Source organism: Sinohyriopsis cumingii, chromosome 1, assembly GCF_028554795.1.
Source record: "Sinohyriopsis cumingii isolate HCF-2022 chromosome 1, ASM2855479v2, whole genome shotgun sequence".
Classification (NCBI taxonomy): Eukaryota; Metazoa; Mollusca; class Bivalvia; order Unionida; family Unionidae; genus Sinohyriopsis; species Sinohyriopsis cumingii.
Window position 1 is genome coordinate 114,456,888 of NC_142961.1, and position 20,135 is coordinate 114,477,022.

The 20,135-nt window shown below is 36.6% G+C and overlaps 1 protein-coding gene across 5 annotated transcripts in view; it reads left to right on the forward strand.

Moving 5' to 3' along the window:
• The window catches only part of LOC149807663 (regulator of G protein signaling 17-like), a 176,380-nt gene that overhangs the window by 139,850 nt on the left and 16,395 nt on the right, over nt 1-20,135 (forward strand). For all 5 annotated transcript variants that reach the window (XM_089969406.1, XM_089969418.1, XM_089969412.1 and 2 more), the window contains exon 4: nt 16,892-16,947. In XM_089969406.1, coding sequence (XP_089825532.1) covers nt 16,892-16,947 — 56 coding nt within the window. The remainder of the gene's footprint in view (nt 1-16,891; nt 16,948-20,135) is intronic.

A 20,135-nucleotide genomic window follows, 5' to 3' on the forward strand; every position in this document is an offset into this window, starting at 1 on the left:
GATTTCAGCATTGTTGTCAGCAGTTGCAACAGCTGTCGAAACTGCATCAGGAATGGCATTGAAAAAGGAAAAAGTCTTCGATTACCAGGAATAAGTCGTCGAATACCAGGAATAAGTCGTCGAATACCATCAGGCAGAGATCTTCGATTACGAGGTCGCAAAAGATCACGCCATTGACCCGTCCATTGACCAATCGATTATACCAATACAAACTCCGTTGAATGGTCCCAAATGCGTCAATTTGTCGTTGAAGCGTTGCGTGCATATGAGCATTCACCAACTCGGCAAACACTTATTGAGGTCATATTAAAGTACATTTTATAATATACAAAACGTCTATTAGCGTTTGCGGAAGTTACTCGTCCCAACGATGTGGTGCGATGTGGAGCTGATCAGATTTAAGCCAAAACGTGTTTGGATGAATTTAATAGTCCTGTTGTTTGTAATGTTTGATCCAGGCGATTTTGTGATTTTTAAAAACAAAACTGGTAAACTTAAGACATATAACGTGGAAGTTCTTGATATTGTCGAGATTAATATCGTTGTCGCAAAGAACTTGGCTGAAATCACTGAAAACAGTGGAATCAGAGACACTGGTGTGTCGGTTGCCTTTATTAAAGACTTGATACAGCGACTATTGTAATAATTCTATACGTTCGAGAAGAAATCGCTCACGCGCCCGCATCACCAGGCGTAGTAACTTTATGGACCTTAATTTCGGGATTATTAATCTAAGAAGGATGTACCAGTGCCAGCTGGAGGTCAGCTTGGAATCAGGCACAGGCAAACGCCCAAAGTTTAGTAAAGCACCTGGTGAAGAAAACACTCAAGGATTGTTCCTATAACTGCAAAGTGGTATTCACCGCTGTATCCACCCTGGTTACGTTCAGTAACGAATATTTTACACCAACATTGACTCAATTGAGAGAAATAAGATCTTGAATGTTATTCGACAAGGATGCACTTGTTCGGGTAACAGTTACTGGACACAGATGATCGTTATATGCAAAATACACAGGCTTAATAGGTGTGTTTTTAAAGGAAAAGGGTGCAGAACCGCCATAAAGCACAATCGCTGAAAATTTAAATATTCCCGAGGCTGATATTTTCTATAATTGTATGACAGTTATGCCAGTAGAAAAGGGTAATTCCGCGTAGAAGTGAGTGTGCGTATTGCACCTGAACGTAATGAATCCGGACTGGGTCTGTTGGTCATGGCGTGGATGGAATCTTAGCAGCGACAACCATCGTAGGTGCACCAGTCTGAATGCTTGTCGGGTCTGTATCGATAGTAGCCTGTCTCTTTTGTGGTGTTAGCAGATATTAATTTCGATACGATTACATTCAAGAATACATGTGTATCCAGAACTGCTTGCAGCGGCCCAACACAGTCTCTACACGATTAGTAAACTGTATTAAATGGCTATCGAGGATAAACTAATTAGCATGGTCGAGTTCGAGACAGTGATTGCGGAGATTGAAAATCACCGACAAGTGCGAGCACAAATAAGAAATCATGCGGTTGCACATTTACATACAATACAAGTCGAGTAATTTCGCTTTTAAAAACACAAAAATATATAAATGCCAAAAACACAAGTGGACTTTCCGGCACAGATTATTAAGTAAATACAGCACCTGCATGATTCCGTTCATGTAAAAGAAGTCCAAGAACAATGGGGAATAAGCTCAGCCAGGTTATATCAGATATGGAATGCTCTCAAATATTACCCTGATGTAAAAACATCTGATATCAGTCAAAAACAATTACAGCTTATAATTAATAGTATTAAGACCTTCGAGAGAGAAACCCTACCAAATATGAGTTATATATCTTTAATGATAATAGGATACAATGAAATAGACAGGAAACAATATGGAAAAAGAACTAAACTCCTCCAGCTTGCAAATATTACAGCAGTATCATCACACTTTTTATTAAAACTCGTAGAATATTTTCTAAAACAAAGATATAGAGAAGAAGAAGAAGACAAACAGATAGCAAAAGAAATGATAGATAATATCAAAGCTGAAATGGTGTTTCCGACGTATCAGGATTATCTGCACGTTTGGTGATTAAACAGTAATAGAGTATTGATCCAGTACTGGCTTCCTAGTAGCCGTATACTGTCTCAATAACTTGTCTTCGTTTTGATCATCCAAGGGTTGTATATAGTGGAAGTAGTGTTAATCTAATCCGTTTTGCCCCCTTTTTGCCCTTTTGATACACATCATAAACTCTATCCACCTTGACTGGTCACTTTCATGGATTGTTAATGCTAATCATCCATAGGTTGCACATATTATACATCTTGATTCCCAAGTCATGGGGATGGAGGCTGTGACGTGTATCACAACTCAGAAAATGCATAAATGGGGCAAAACGACATAATAACACTACTAGCGGCGCGTATCCGTTCTTCATTTTTGTTTTTAGGCAGTTAGATAAATGAACAGATCCTGGAAAATTAAAATGCTGAAAACTGTTGGCATCAAAAGACCGCAAATTTAGTTGCTTTCAACAGTATGTTTACATGAATATGTTTCCACTCTTCGACATATATCTAAAGTTGTATACCCATCATACTGTCCTCTTGTAACGGTCGCTTGAACGGCCGCACTCCCAAATTTATTTTAATATTTATGAACTTCTTTTTATCAATATAATAACGCAGATGTGACTGTAATCGCATTGGCACTGAATGGAGAAAATCCATGCAAATCGACGGCTTTTGGCATTACGATATATAATGAAAAGAAAATCTACAGGTTTTTTTTAGTCGATACAGAAAATTATTTCACTTGTTGTATTGTATCGAGTGGCCAGTCGAGACAATATTCAACGTTTTCACTAGTCAAATATCACCATACTTCTACTCAAAAAACGTAGGTATCCTCTATGTACCTTGGACTAGTTCAAACTCATTTTTCGTTTACATTGGAACAGACATTTTGATCTGCTGTTATCTTTCGATTGTACATCATTTCCATCATTACCACATGTGAAGAAAATTCAGTCATAGTACATAAACGTAGCGTAGTGGTATACCAAATTCTCTCTGTTGTGGATATGGGAAAAAGCAAAAAACCTCACCTTTTACATGTCCCTCTCTGAGAAGAGTAAAACCTAAGGAACAAAATTTCGTTGTTTTTTTTTCAAGCAACTATTTGTTTTCAGAATGTCAAAATTGAACTTTATTTGTGGTATTTTTCATGTGACAATAAAAAATCACACAAAGAGCAACCTGTCTGGTTTACCGTAATTGTGACGAGAAGTGGAGAATTAAAGTTGTCTATGAATTTATTTTGATCAGTTTGTACCCTTTCGTAAAGGCAATGTATTCACGTTGGCAAGGATACATAATAATAATAATAATAATAATAATAATAATCGTCGTCGTCATCATCAACATTATCAATCATCATCATCACGGTATATTTGCTGAAGGCAACCAATTTAGCACATGTTCATCTGCATGAACTGAAAGGGAAAAATTAAGGAAACGCGCAGTTAAAGATTAGCATGATGGAAATGATAATGTCACAAACAGTTACTGAACATAGAAAACGTTCACGGATAGAAACACATGATAACACGCTATGAGAAAGAGGACAAAATAGCCATATAAATTAGATGACTATATGATTAAAATCCGTTTTAGTAGGCGTTACATAAGGTACTTCAACTTTATATACATTGTTCTTTGTTCTGCTCTGTTTTTTTTTTTTGTAAGTGTGAGTGATGGTACCTTGACAGTCTGATCATAATTACATTGTAGTAAATGATGTTTGTTGTTTTATTGCTTGCTTGCTGAACTATATGGCTCAGCATCGTTTTCGTAATACACGAACATTTCTGAGTGACTTGCTAAGAACGGTCTGTTCTGTCCATAACTAACCACTCGACTATTGTCCGAATCCTCATTAGCATGTCAGACTTTTAAAATTTAAAAAGTGAAGATTTGCGGGTATATTTTAACAGCACTGCTAATCAAAACTGAACATTTTTTGAACATTGGACCCAAAAAACAAAGAAAACACGTAATAATATACACGACGTCAAACGAAACTAAACTTGTTTACTTCAGAATTGTTCTTACAACATTCTTCATGACTCATATAAATCGTGACTTTTCTTTACCTTAAAGGTGTGAATTTGCTGACTGTCTTTGTATTTTTTATTTAATCTTAGTCAACACTCTCTTTGCTGATTAGGCCCCACCATTTGGAGAGACTTGTTATAATTTCACTTCGCTTATTCAGCAGGTACTGTTTTGGTTTTCCTTTGCATAGCGATGCAAGCCGCAGCGGACCATGTGTCACAGGATATTTTGTTCGTCAAATTTGAACGAACAATGTCGAAGTAATGTACCGGCACTTTAAGCGTTGGTAGATCTTGGACGATGTTAATCGTAGCTGTTGGTGGTTATGCACAGACAAGTACGGTTCTTGGAGAAGTCCTGGTGGTTTTTCTATGGCTAACTAGGAGAAATCATGTTTTCTTGTCTATGGATAATTAGGACAAAACATGATGGTTTTGCTGTGGGTAAAATGCGGAGATAAATTTCTTCAAACGAATCTGTAGATAAGCACATTTAGCTGTTGAGTTAACATGTAACGTAAATTGGTTTTACTTCTTTCTCAAAATAGAGAGCGATTAGTACTGAAGGACAAGCAGTCTTAATATCTATATATATTTTTGTTACTTGCTTGCGTAATGTGCACGCAGTGTTACGAGTATATGCTCTTAAAATAAGTAACAGAAAAGAGTGAAGACAACAAGCTTTGTAAAATGTAACAAATAATGTATATCCCTCGAATACAAAGTGGAAAATTTAAAAAAAGAACTTACGGTATTACGAATTAAAGCCAAATTTAATCCAAGAATAAAAGACACAATACATAGTAATACAAAGTCTTGGATGAAACTCAGTTCAATTCCCGGAGAGATCAAAAATTAAAAGCGATGACCTGTCTGTTATAGCCTACGAAGTACTGTTGTGTCAACAGTCTATTATTGAAGCACATAAATATTATTCCAAGTATGAATTCAGTATATATTCCAGTGACTGTCTTTATCCAAGCTTTATCAGAGCTTTTTTTATATATCCAGAGAAAATAATCACTTGAAATCAATAATTTTGAAGAAAATAAAATTCACTCCAAACTGGTCACACTATAATACAACTTAAAATACTAGATGCTAAGGCACGACTGGTAAAATCGTTACATTCACAAGATAATATAGTTCTTTGCTTGACCTTATTTTCTAAATACAACTATTTCATTATGGAAAATAATCTTCTAGAATAATCGAGTGAGTCATATTTATTTACAACTCAATAGCCTATAAAATTTACTTAGGAATCTCCAAAACCCTGACCCTGATCAACACATTTACTCCCCCTTTGTTTATCTGAATAATGATCTTGATAATAAGCTCATATACATAGAGAATAATGATGCTATTATTAGTTCTTTACATAAATTAAATTAAAAAATTAAAAATTGACAAATAGAATGAGGTCAAGCGGAAATGAATTCAGTTTTGGACATAATAATAATAATAATAATAATAATGAGGACTTTGTATAGCGCCTACTCTTTAGAAGCTCTAAGCGCTTTACAACATTAGACAACACCTATAAGATAAAAAACATATATAATGATATGATTACAAAAACAGACACCATGAAATTAGAAAACATAAAAAACATGCTGAGAATATTTAAGGTAGGAAACATTATTAGGTCTTTAAGTTTGTTCTTACAGTCGAAATAATTGAGTTTTGAGAGCACTTTTGAATTGGATCACTGTGTCTTTGTGTCTAAGTTCAGTGGGCAATTCATTCCACGTTGCTGGGCCCTGCTATGCAAAAGAACGCTGTCCATATGACTGTTTTCATAGTGGGAATAATGAGTATACGATTGTCAAAAGAGGAGCGTAAGTATCTTGCTGGTGTATACACATGGGTGAGGTCGGATAGGTATGTTGGACTAGAGTCCGACAGTGAAACGTAGCACAGAGAACAAATTTTGTGTTTGATTCTGGATCGAATGGATAGGCAGTGTAGGGTACGGAGCGGTGGGGACGTGTGCTCTGCTCGTGTTACTCTAAGATAGTTCCAAGCAGATGTGTTTTGAAATTTTTGAAGTTTCTGGAGTAGATATTGAGATGAACCAGACAGAATTGAGTTAAAATAATCCAGTCTTGAAAGTACTGATGAACACACAAGTGTTTTAGTGGCATCAACTGAATGGTATTTGCCAATGGAGCTGATGCGTCTCAGCTCAAGATATGCAGCCTTGCATATGTTCATGACATGTTGGTGCAGTGTGAGAGTACTGTCCAGAGTAACACCTAGGTTTCGTACTAATTGTGTGAATTTAATGTTGGTGTTGCTGATATTTATTGTTTGATGTAAAGGATGTGAATGAGAAAATCTTTGTGTTGTGATCAGAATGGCCTCAGTTTTTTCATCATTCATCTGCAGCTTGTTACATGTCATCCATGATTTCACATCAGAAATGCACCTCTCTACACCTTGGATGTAGCATCAGCTTCAGTTGGGTGGCTAGATTTGTATATTTGGGTGTCATCAGCGTACAATTGGTGAGACACTGGATGATGATCTATGACACTTATGAGCGGCTGAGTGTACAGAATGAAGAGAACAGGTCCAAGAACAGACCCCTGTGGAACACCACAACATAGATCAACTGGGCTGGAGTGTATTCCATTTGCAGATTCAATTTGTGTCCTGTTGACCAAGTTGGACTTGAATTACAGTAAGGCTGTATCATGAATGCCAAACACATGCTGGAGACGGTGAAGTAATATATCATGGTCTATTGTGTCAAATGCTGCAGACAAACGAAGGAGGGTGAGGACTGTAATCTTTCTGCTATCCAACGCAGAGAGAATGTCATTAACTACTTTTAGAAGAGTAGTTTCAGTGCTGTGGCAATGCGATATGCAGATTGTACATTGCTAAAAAGACTGTTTGAATTTAGATGAGATACAAGCTGGGATAGAACAACCTTTTCTAAGATTTTTGATATGAATGGGAGATTAGAAACTGGGCGGTAGTTCTTTCAATCGTTATGGTTGAGTGTTGGTTTCTTCAGCAGAGGCTTTACAATGGATGTTTTGAAAAATGATGGGAATTCCCAGGATGAGAGAGAGGTATTAATAACATCAGTTAATGAAGGCAATACTGGATCTAAGCACTCAAACAGCAGTGATGTTGGAATTGGATCAAGTTCACATGACTTTGGTGCACTCTTCATCACTACTGTACGTACGAAATCCATAGAGACAGGTTCAAATGGTTGCCACTCAAATTCTTTATCCGAACTGTATGGTGACGACGAGTCAATTGAAAGTGTGGTGTCAAGCTTATCTCTAATGGTTTGTACTTTGTCACGGAAGAAATTTGCAAACATGTCCGGAAGGTCGACTGGAGAGAAGGTAGTTGGAAGTGGTGTAGATTTTTCCTTGACATTAGCTTGTTAGTAATCTTGAATAGCTCTTTGCAGCTGGAACTTTCCATGATCTTAGTACTGTAGTGGGCTGATTTCGCTGCATGGACTATATTTGTGACATTCTTCTTAGCGACTTCATAGACTTGCTTATGAATAGTGAGTTTGGTGGAAAGCCAAAGCCTCTCAGCTTTACGGCGGTCTCTTTTAGCAGTGCGAAGCTGGTCCCTAACACTGCTACACCATGGAGAACACTTTTGAATTGATACTCTGCACTTGGTAGCTGGGGCATGTTTGTCGAGCAATGAACGCAGGCAGTTATCTAGTTCTTCTGCTGTAGGAGGTATGCAAGTTGTTAGGTTTGCTTGGATGTCATGCATTAGATTGGTTCTATTTATCATGCGGAGGTTTCTCTTAGTAGAATATAAAGGTGGAGGGTTAGGGACTGATTCATCAAGATGGCATATAATGCAGAGGTGATCTGATACAAGGTCATGCGATACCAGGGAGGACCGTAGAATGTTATCATCAGGTCCATGAAGAATCCAGTCTAAAATGTGACCATGTTTATGGGTGGGTTGGTTAACTGACTGTTTGAGATTGAAAACATGAATGGAATCTATGAGTTTTGATGTGTTTGGGTTTCCGGGACAGTCAAAGTGGAAGTTGAACTCTCCAAGAATAATCAGGTTATCACCTATCGAATTTCCATACTCCAGGAGATTCGGAAACTGCTCCAAAAAGAGAGATTCAGTCAGCTTGTTTTTTTTCTACTAGGAGGAGGGCGGTATAGGCAGAAAAAATGGACTGACCTTTGCTCCAGTGTGAGTGTGGTTTGGACTAGTTCAAACGATGTGTGGTCGAAATTGAATGTTGTGGTGTGGTTAGGACGTTTGATCATGGAGTTCTTTGTGATGACAGCAATTCCACCTCCGCGAGAGTTACGGGGGAACGACTTGATGGAGTAACAAGTGGGTGTTAGATCCGCACACTTTGGTTCATCGCCTGATGTTTTTAGCCATGTTTCTGTCAGGAAAAAATGTCAATATTCTGGTCGTTGATGAAATTAACTAACTCTGTGCGCTTTTCCGGTGGCCCTACTGATTGGGCATTGAATAATGCAATACACAGAGGTTTCTCTTGGATAGTTGACACAAAGGTTGACGAATTAATAGGGATTTGAATTAAGTTATCTAAATTAACGGTCGAATTTGTTTTAAATTATTGAGCCGAAATAAGGGAGATAACTGGAATTCTTCTTCCTGTTCTACGCCGGCCAGCTTTGAAACAACGTTTCTTTTTTCGCTTCTGTTTACATTTAGGTAATGATGAATGTAGTCCCAGTTCGTTTAGTCTAGAGCACATGTAGGGTGAGAGCCAAGGAGTGATCATTTAAAGAAATTAATGAGGGTCCATCATAGCATAAACGGATTCACTGGCGAATATCACGTGATGGCGATTTGTTCAAAAACAGTGGAGCAAGACAGCTGAGAAAAAGTCTAATTGTTCTCATTTCCAAAACAAGGAGATGAAGAAACACATACGAATTGAACAGCCAATACATAATGAACACAATAACGTAGATGAAGACATGCAACAAGCACAAATATTATGAAAACGGCACTAAAAAACGGAACAGCTGCGTCAAGCCGGTTAAGCGATAGCGGCCATCTTGTTCTTATCAAATCCAGTCCAGCAAACAATGTTGCATTTTAATAGCATGTAATGAAATAATTAAAAAAATTCAAACTAACAGACAAACAATTATATTAAATACACATAAAGCCCCCCCCCCCCCAAAGAAAAAGAAAGATTTATACAATAAAGCTCTCTTTTTACTTTTAGGTCAAATGTATATGTGGTTAAGAAAACTTAAGATGAAATCTCATGAATGACAAAACATATGCATGAAACAACACATTTCTATACACGTGAAAGTGTATCTGCTATTAAATTGTCTTTACATTTGATATGCCTCGTGTCAATATTAAATTCCTGTAACAATAAAATCTACCTTACTAATCTCTGATTTTTGTTTTTCATCTTGCCGATAAAAGTAAGGGGGGTTGTGTTCACTAAAGACAATAATCTGAGAAGGAGCTGAACTAATGTAAACTTCACTGTTATAATGCCAGTATCAAAGCCAAACATTCCTTCTCGGTTGTGGAATAATTTGTCTGGTGCTTATTCAGTTTCTTGGAAAAGTAGCACACTGTATGATCAACACCATTTTAACTTCTTAAATCAATACTGCTCCGGGGCCCCGAGTGGCCGAGTGGTCTAAAGCGCTCTCCGTTACGGATCACTGCCATCTCACCTCTGTCTGTATGGGTTCGAGTCTCGGATACGGCCAATGTGGGTATGTGAGAAAGCTTGCCAGTAGCTTCACGAGGGTCGGTGGTTCTTTCCGGGCATTTCCCCGGTTCTTCCTCCACCATTAATACTGGCCGCCATGTATAGCCTATCGTGTGCTGAAAAATGACGTTAAACCCTACAACATCAATACTGCTCCAGCCCCAACATAAAATTTGACCCTTGATCATATTGGACAGATTTGGGAAGGCCAAATTGAGTATATAAAAAAACGTTATCAAAACTTTTACTACTGTTTTACTTTTAACATTTCTCAAATGAATGGCCTCTGGGAGTCTTGTTGACGCACACATTATGGTCAACAAATATTGGTTACCTGACTTGGTCTTCGATAAGGGACCGACACAATCTACCACTATTCTGCTGAATGCTTCGTCAAATGCAGGAATATGTTGCAGATGAGCCATAAGTATCTTCTGATTGGGTTGTCCTACGATTTGACAAGCATGACAAGATCTGCAATATTTACAAATATCACTTTAGTTTTTTGGCCAATAGAAGTGATTCAAGATCTTGTGATAAGTCTTATTAATCCATAAATGACTAGCCAAATGAATTTCATGGGTCAGACTAAGAATGTCCTGTCTGTACGATTTTGGAACTACAATTTGATAGTTTACTGACCACTCGTCACCAGCAGATACTTCAGATGGTTTCCATTTTCTCTTACGAATCCCATTTTTAATGAAACAACAAACATGTACTTCTGTGGCTTCAGCTTCACTAATGGTCCTTTGAAGCAAACAGGAGATCTCGTGATCTTTTTCATGTTCAGCGACAAGTGATTGTCGTTGATGACCCTGATTAGAATAACGAGAATGAGAAGTTAAAAGAGAATCACTGTGATGAATACCTTCTGATTGATCCAAACAAGGAGTGAAAGTGACCTCATCAAAAACCTGACTAATGCTTGTGTCAGCTAAAGGAATACTTTCCTGATCAACATTATTATCAAGAGCTTTCTTTGCCATAGCTCTAGTAACTGCACATGCTGGGTATAAACCAAGGAATTCTTTGTGAATAGGATCGACTTTCTGATCCAAACGAAAGCTTGTCATTTACAAGTTGATAACTAAAACCTTAATTACAGCTAGGTCATTGCCGAGTAATAAATGAATTCCTGCAGTGCGTAATAAGACACTATTCCGACTGTCACGTGTCCTGAGACTAAGTCTTATGACAACTTTACACAGTGGAGAGGAACATTACCAAAGCCACACAATGCTTCCTGAATAAGAGCACTCTCATTAGAAGAAGACTTCTCAGAAAAAGGCAAAGTACCTGATAATAAAAGACTGAAAAACTCCTTCGTCCTTAACATTTTTAATGGTCTGGCCGAATCACCCATGAGAGATATAGAACCCTTCGACATGAATGGTTCATAATTCTCCGTAATAAATCAGACTGGGGTTTATTAGACCCAACAAATATATTGCCCTTCTTTACATGACCGTGACATTGGCCTCTTAGAAGTAAGATCATTTGGAATAGGTCTGTCTTGATTCCGTTCCTTATTTTTCAATTATTATCAATCAGAAATAACGTGTCCTTTCTTCTTGCAATAGGTACACGTGTGAAGAGATGGATTTCTGATCAATCTTATCAGAAACTTGATTTCTCAAAGTTGTGTCAGATTGAAATTTAGGAGGGCTCGTATTAGGCTGAAATACCGTTTTTACCAGAAGACGGCTGAGTGGAAAACTTACTTACAAAAGAATCTTTGTGAGCTTTAGGATACTCGTCAGCAATACAAGCAGCATTTTCTAAGGTTTCGACCTTATGCTCATCAAGATAAGTCTTAATGTCACTATGGACACAGTTCTTGAACTCTTCCAGTAATTCGAATTGTCTTAGATTTTCGTAATCTTGATCAACTTTCTTGGCTAAGCACCACCTATCAAATAACTGATTTTTTTCTCGTGCAAATTCGACATGAGTTTGTACAGCTTCTTTTTTATAGTTCCCGAATGTTTGCCGACAAGCCTCAGTGACTAACTCATAATCCTTTAAGATGTATACATTTACCATATCATTGTCAGCACTTTGCTGTACTGAAAGGGAAACATATATGTCTCGGGCTTTGCTGAAAAGTGCACTCTGTAGTAATAGTCCAATGTTCTCTTAGCAATTTCGAATTTTCAGCAATTTTTCAAAATGAGGAAAATATTTATCTACTTATTTTTCTCTAACGTGGGAATGTGCATTTCACTTGCCAGCTCTAATTCTTTTAATCTAAATTGATACTGCCTTTCTTTCTTCTGTCTTTCTCTCTTCAATTCTGTCTTCTTTTTCTTTTTGCATTTGCACTTGTCTCTCTATTTCCTCTTTCTCCAATTGCATTTTCATTTGTGTGTCTCTCTCTCCTCTTCAGTTGCATTATCCTATCTCTTTCCTCTCTATCTAATTGCATTTGTTTCTTCTCTTTCTGCAGTTGCATTCTCCCCCTCTTTCCTAATTGCATTTGTTTCTTCTCTTTCTCGAGTTGCATTCTCCCCCTCTTTCCTCTTTACATAATTGCATTGTCTCTTCTCTTTCTGCAGTTGCATTTGCATGTTTTTCATCCTTGTCTTTCTGCAGTTTAAGCTTTCTTAAATCTAATTCCGTCTTGTATTTTAATTTTAATTCCTTTATTTTTATATTAGATTCTGATACAGACTTACTAATCAAAACTAAAGCACTTTTATCCAAAAATTCTTTTCCACCAAATATTGGACCAAAATATTTTTTATTTCCTGTTTCGTTAAAGAAGCTTTTGCCTCAGAAAAATCATATTTTCTGGCATGTCGAAGCCATTCATCTTGTTTAAAACAGTCTGACTGCTCATGGGTAGGATCTGAAATAAAGATCTGCACTTTTGATGACATTGTAAAGTGCGTGTTGATTTCACTAAATATTTATAAAATTTGAAACAATACTTGGGATTTAAAAAAAAGAAACTATGGGAATTTAAATTTCAAAAACGAAGTTTTCTGAAATATTTATTAAAATTCGTATCCTGGACGAGCCCACGCTTTTCTGTTACGAGTCTCAAAAAAAGTAACAGAAAAGAGTGAATTCAACAAGCTTTGTACAGTGTTATAGCCTATGAAGTACTGATGTGTCAACAGTCTCTTGGTGAATCACATAAATATTATTTCAGGTTTGAATCAGTATAAAGTGCAGTGGATGTCTTTATCCAAAAATTTTATCAGAGCTCTTTTGTATTTCTGAGAAAATAATCACTTGAATTCAATAATATGGACAAAATAAAATTCAGTCTAAACTGGTCACAGCAAAAAACAACTTAAAGTGCTAGATGTTTAAAGCACGACTGGTAAAATCCTCACAGTCACACAATAATATAGTTCTCTGCTTGACCTCATTTCAGAATTGGCATTTTCTAAAATCGACCACTACCTAATGGAAAATAACCTTCTAGGATCATCTAATGAGCCTTGTTTATTTACAACTCAATATCCCATACAATTCACTTAGGAATATCCAAAACCCTGACCCAGATCAACATATTTACTTCTTCTTTGTTTACCTGAATAATAATCTTGATAAGCTCATACACAGAGAATAATCAAGCTATTACTGGTTGTTTACATAAATGAAATAAATTTTAAAAAAATACAATCAGGTCAAGCAGAAATGAACTCAGTTTTGTATAAGGTCACGTCCAGCAAACAATGTTACATTACAATAACATGTAATGAAAGAAAATCATTAAAACTAACTGACAAACAGTTAAATTAAATATACATAACAGCAGATTATTCATATTATCATTCATTCGGTTCAGTGCAGTTTACTTTCCTTCCGTTGAATTTGGTCCCACAGTTAACTAATATTTGTAAAAGCAGCAAGGCAGCAGGATAGTATTTTAGGCACCTTAAATACTGCTTTTTCATGCTTTGACAAGTTAATAATTGGTTAGTCTTCGACGCTGTTGCTTTGCAGGAAGGCTGATCCCAAAGGGAGAACGACTTTAGTAATTTTCACTTGGTTTATTATTTTTTTTAAAATCCATATAAAAACCGCTCCGGTGGCCTAGTGGTTAGAGCGTCCGCCTCGGATGCAGGAGGTCGTGGGTTCGATCCCCGGCCGAGTCATACCAAAGACTTACAAAAATTTACTAACAGCTGCCTCGCTTGGCGCTCAGAATTAAAGAGGTTAGTGTTAGGACTGGTTGGCCTGTTGTCAGGATAATGTGACTGGGTTGGACATCATGCTACATGTCTGCGGCGTGATGCCCCAGTTCTAGACATAATTATAAACTGCAACACTGCAGACATCGTAGCGATATGACTGAAAAATCGTTAAAGCTACGTTAAAAATTCAAATCACACACACACACCGTGCATATAATACTTTACGCTTGAAATATTGTACTCTGGAGTGATCAGGAAGCACGCTAACATCTATCAACAACTGTATATTTATTTTCAAAAATTAGCCGCATTTTAAAAAATGTATGAATGGTTTCAGATAGTTATAACAAATTTGGCATTCCAGTGCTTGGTTCACAAGAAGACACTTTCATACAGTGAGCAGTCATTTTTGGACATCCAATATGGCGAGCATCTTGAAAATCTCTGTATTGCTGTTCCTTCTGAAAAAGTTGGTCATATCAACATGGACTTTATATTTAAAGACGTTTTATGATGTCTAGTTGGTCTTAAGTGAAACTGGTACCGATGTGACATCCAATGTGACCATCACAGCAGCCATCATGAAAATCATAGCATTACTCCTTATGAACGCATATACACATCAACATGGGGTTTTCACTAGAAGACTTGTCAAGTTTGTTCTACATTTAAAGTATCAATCTGACCTCCATAATGGCCGCATAACAGCTGAAAATAGTGCTATTCCTAGATGGATGGTTATATCGACATGGGTTTTTCCAGTATAGACTTATCATCATCATCATCGTCGTCGGCGTCGTTGTCATCATCATCTTTCCTCTTTGTTTGTCACGATCATGGGCTATCTCTTTTGCCTCCCTCCATTGAATGCGGATAGTTTTAAGTTCAGTGTCCAGTGGTCTTCACCATGTCAGGGCATCTGGTCGTCGTCTTCCGTGCTTACCTTGATGGTTCTAATCCAGTGCATGACGAGCGATGTTGTACTCAAAGCAGGTTAAGTTCTATACACCTCCACTTGAGCGCCTTAATGGTGTGGAATATCAGTCTCCCTTGCGTTTTCAATCGTAACTCCTGGTTGGGGATTCGGTCTGGCCATCTGATGCAAAGGATTTTTGGAGACAAGTATTATCGAAACCCTGGAGCTTATGTTTCAAGTTCCTCGTGTCTTCTGGTATCTGCCCTAAAAAGCAGCACTGATCTGACGTTGGAGTTGAGCATTTGTTACTTGGTTAGTCCTAATGAAGAAGGTGCTGATCTTACATTCAATATGGACAAATTGGCAGCTATCTTGAAAATCTTGCAATCGCACCTCCTAAATGGAAACCATATAAACTTTGGATTTTGACCTTAAACTTTGTTTTGGTGTCTAGTTTGTCCTAAAGAAAATGCTGCCAGTGACATCCAATATAAGACTGCCAACTCAACTTGAGTAATCATATCGTCACAGTGCTCAAAAATGTCTAGTTCGTCCTAAATAAATATTGTGCAGATCTGACATCCAATATGGCACCCACATAAGCCATCTTGAAAAAGCTCCATTGATTTGGAGTTGGTGTTATGGTTACGTTTCGGACTTCTAAACCTTAATCGAATGTATGACATGAAAATCGAGATAGGCGGTGTACCGAGTAGAGGCCATATGTCATTTGCATTTGAATATATTACCCACACACCTTTTTTTGGGGGGGGTGGGGGGGGGGTGGGAGGGCGGGATTGATTCTGTCATTTTCAATTTTCTTTCGCATTTGTTTGATTCTTATATAAAAAAAATTTATTTGAGTTCTTACACAACCGCCTATATAATTTTTTCTTCTTCTAAAAGCAGAATTTCTAGAATTTGAATGTAACTTCCGCTCAATTGCGAGTAATGATAAGGAAATGGAAAGCATGTAAAGAAAGATAACCCCACAATGTACAAAACAAAGCCATAGCTCAGGGAATGTTAACTTTTCCTGACCTTACTATGTGTAGCCAGCCAGTGCAAAACATCTGTAGTCTCGATAATCTAACCCTAGCAGACAACACTTCACGCTTGAGTCTATTACTTTCAGTTTAGAGTAAAGTCTCTTTTGAGATCTTGCAAAAAAACTTTATCAAACAAGGCCGACCATAGTTTTTATTTCAACGTTTTTCAGTTCGTTTTAATTGGTTGAAAACTATACTGAGTGATTGACTATTTATTCAGCCAGTCTTAGCAGAAAATTAATACCATACCTTCTTCAATACGTACTCTAAAGGCTAACCTAAGCAGATCATACCAGTCAGGCTGATTATTTTTGTTGTTGTTGTTGTTGTTGTTCAGTCTGAATCTTGTACATTTTTTGGTTGGTACAAAGATACTTTGATAATCTCATTGTTAACTTTCAGTATACGCCTATACCACTATGAAACACATATTCCTGTTTTCATTTTTATTTCATTCACAAAATGTTTGACACGAATAGCTCTTATTGAGCTAAAACAGGGTTGATATACGATCTTTGAAGGTCTTTGATAGTTTGGGAAAAATGAGGTAGCATTTTCAAGGCCTTGCAAGTTTGAGAAAATCGAGCAGATTACCCTGAGGTATTTAAAAGTATTTGAAAATTAAAATAAACCCAGACATTTTAATTTCTTTCCATAATCACAGATAAAATTGTCCAAGGTTGTTAGATTCGGATGTAGTCGAATTATCCTGGTTTCTTTCTCTTGATGACCTGTTCAGTTTCATTTCATCATTTAACAATATTGTAGTATTTAGCATTCATTGTTTTCTCAGGTAACATAACTTATATGCAAAATGTTAGCGAAAATAGGTCTTGGAAATCTGTGTTTGTGGTCTTTGAAAGTTTGTTAAAAGTCTTTGAATTTATCATTCAGAATTCTGTGTGAACCCTGTATATCGTTTTCTTTGCCTCTTTGCAGGCCAACGATAGAAGAAATACGGAGCTGGGGAGAGTCCTTTGATAGATTAATGAAAAGTAATGGTAACCTTTTTTGCATATTGTGTTTTTGTTTTTCCTTTTTATTTATGCTTTTAGAAACCTGATAGAGCATATATATATGCATATATATATATATATATATATATATATATATATATATATATATATATATATATATATATATATATATATATATAGAATTTTTATCACATTTTACCTAGATCTTTATCTTTATGTATTTCATGTTTACGTTTCATCCTCGTTTATTTGATGTGCAGTTTTTCAAGCTAATATATTTGCAACTTTTATTTCACACCATGTAGCTATTGTTTTTGTTGTCCTGAGGCGCTGTTAAACTTTCATACATACATACATACATACTGTTCAAAGGAATGTGTTTGGTAAGGACACTTTTTTTCCCTCGGCATTGAATAGTCTATAATTTGTTAAAAGTGCAGTTAAAACCAACAAAAACAAAACAACACGAAATTCATTGCCACTTGCCAACTTTCGAAGGATATTATTTGAAGCCAAATTTGTTATGGTGGTTATTATTAAGAACGCCTTGGTCATGTTTATTAGTTTAATTTTGACTACGTTGTGACCACTATTTAACCTTGAAGTATTGTTTAAATTAGTTAGTCTGTTTTAGCTTTGTAGTGTTTGAAATACGTAGTGAATTATAATCGGATTTACTGTCGGTCTTAGTATGAAGAAAACCTAGGTCAGGTTCGTGTTTCATGTGTGCCAGTGTAGCATACAAATTATATGCAAAAGTTCCAATTATCTGGTGTGATCGTTATGATTCACTTATAGCCCCACTTAGTGGTAAATAAGATTGTTTCCAAAACAACTAGGGTCCTGAATCTCAGAAGGTATTATGTATACCTGTCCGGTTTCTTTTGTAAGGAGATAATCTAATACAGGGGTCTCAAACACGCGGCGAGCGGGCCAAACCGTAGCCTTTGGCTTGCAAAATGATTGTCGTCACAAGGTGTGATGAGAGATAACAAAGGTGGTGCGGCCCATGGGCCATCGAAAATGCACATCATGTGGCCCTCAGGGTCGTCTGAGCTCGAGACCGCTAATCTAATCGTATTTTTTAAAACTCTGTTCGAGTATAAGAAGAGCCTATTATGGGATTGCCTGTTGTCCGTCGTACGATCTATGTTCGTCCGTTAAGACGTGTTTAATCGCTGATCTTCTTAAACTGCTTAGTGAATTGCCGTGAAACTATACACACACATTTTCCCCCAAGGTCTATTTGGCCCTAATTAAAATGCTGCTTTGTTCAGATATACAAAATAGCCGCCACAGCCACCGTCTAAAAAATCTTGTAATCACTACTTCTCCTGAATGGATACTTGCATCCATATAGTTTTCACCGCAAGACTTCTTATAATATATCGTTGGCCTTAAACGAACAGTGCTAATCTGATGTCCAAATATGACCGCCACAACAGCAATTTTGAAAAACATGTTATCGCTACTCCTGAACGTAACGTCGTATTGACATGCGGGTTTCACCAGAAGTCTAAATGAAAATGGTGTCGATCTGACATCCAATATGGCGGCCACAATTGCTAGTATGAAACCTTGTCGATCAAGAATATGGCAGTTGGTGTCCACACTCAGAAGAGGAAATAATCCCGAAAATCTTGTCGCTACTTCAGATTTATTGCTCATGCCGACATCGGACTTTCACCAAAATAATTTATCTAGTTAGCCTGAAATGAATACGGTGCCCTGTTGACATCCTTTATGGCTGCCACAATGAAATTAATGTCACCAATGCACCCAAATCGGTGATCATATTTATTGGTGTTTTTGTCCTGAATGAAAATGGTGCCGATCTTACATCCGGTATGGCCGTATCAGACTATCATCTTTGTGAAATGACAGGGATCTAAAATTGTACCGCTAACATAAGAAAATGTCAGAATGTCTATAAAAAGTGAAACAAATTTTGCAATTCAGCAGTACGAAAAGTCATTTATTTTCAACTACATTAAAATGTTTTTGCAAATTTTACCTTGTCTGAAAGAACTAATTCTGATCATCCGTCTGCCTTGGTATGATCACCGTAAGGACGGTAGTTTCAAAGGAATCCACAAGAAATCGTTGTGAATCCAACATTTAAAAAAATAATCATTACTCCATTTCCAAGGTCAAGATCACATGCTGCTGGACATGGACAGTCCCTTAGTATTTAAATTTGAAATGTATTATAAAAAAATACAAACAATGTCTTTTTCTTCATTTACAAATCTGTAAATTTAAATTACTAAAATGAAAATGTAAACGTTTTTGTTCATTTGTATTTTGTGTATTGTAGTAAAATTGGTGATATTTGAATAGTGGTAAACTTGATCGTATGTCAATAGCAATGAGAGACTACTCTGCAGCATTTGACACCCGACCAAGAGTGGCTTCTTTTAACGGAGACACATCTTTCCAAATTTTAGTACGCGGACCACAATGAAAATGATTGGTTTTTGTTGTTGAGGTGGGTGTAGGAGTCGCGCTAAGTATGGCTGGCAGTGTAGCTACATCGAACTTATTATTGCTACTTCACTTAAACTGCCAGGAGTTTTTTTAAATAAAAAATTACATTTATATGTTCTGAAATCTTCATATTTTGTGAGCAGAATATCTCGAAGTAATAAAAAAGCATAATAATAATAATAATAATAATAATAATAATAATAAGAAGAAGAAGAAGAAAATTACTTTCAGTAAGATTGGAATATATTCGACAAGAGTCAGCACTCCGCGACGTTGGGTTGTCAAATATAATGGCATGTACCTACAACCAATGAATTGCACAATATAATTCTGCTAGTTTATCCTGATGATTTGGGTATTTTTCTGGTACTGTTTTAGATTTACAAATTAAGAGCGACACAATGGAGCATTTTTAAAAAAGAGGTTTTACTGAAAACATGGATAAGATCAGTATCGTTTGTTTTACTTTATTATACCTGTCGGAATAATGTTTTTTTAGCAAACATAATTAAAGGACTCGTTATAAAAAAATATAGGAATTATGGAAGTTGTATGGACTCAGAAAATATTTGTAAATTGCATTAATATGACAGTAACATTTTAGGCCAGTTTTATTGATATAGGTCTGGTCAACGCCTTCTATACCGCATGACTTTATAAATTTGGGGGTAAACAATAATTCTAACGCTAGCGTAAACGATTTTGTGTACAAGATGCGA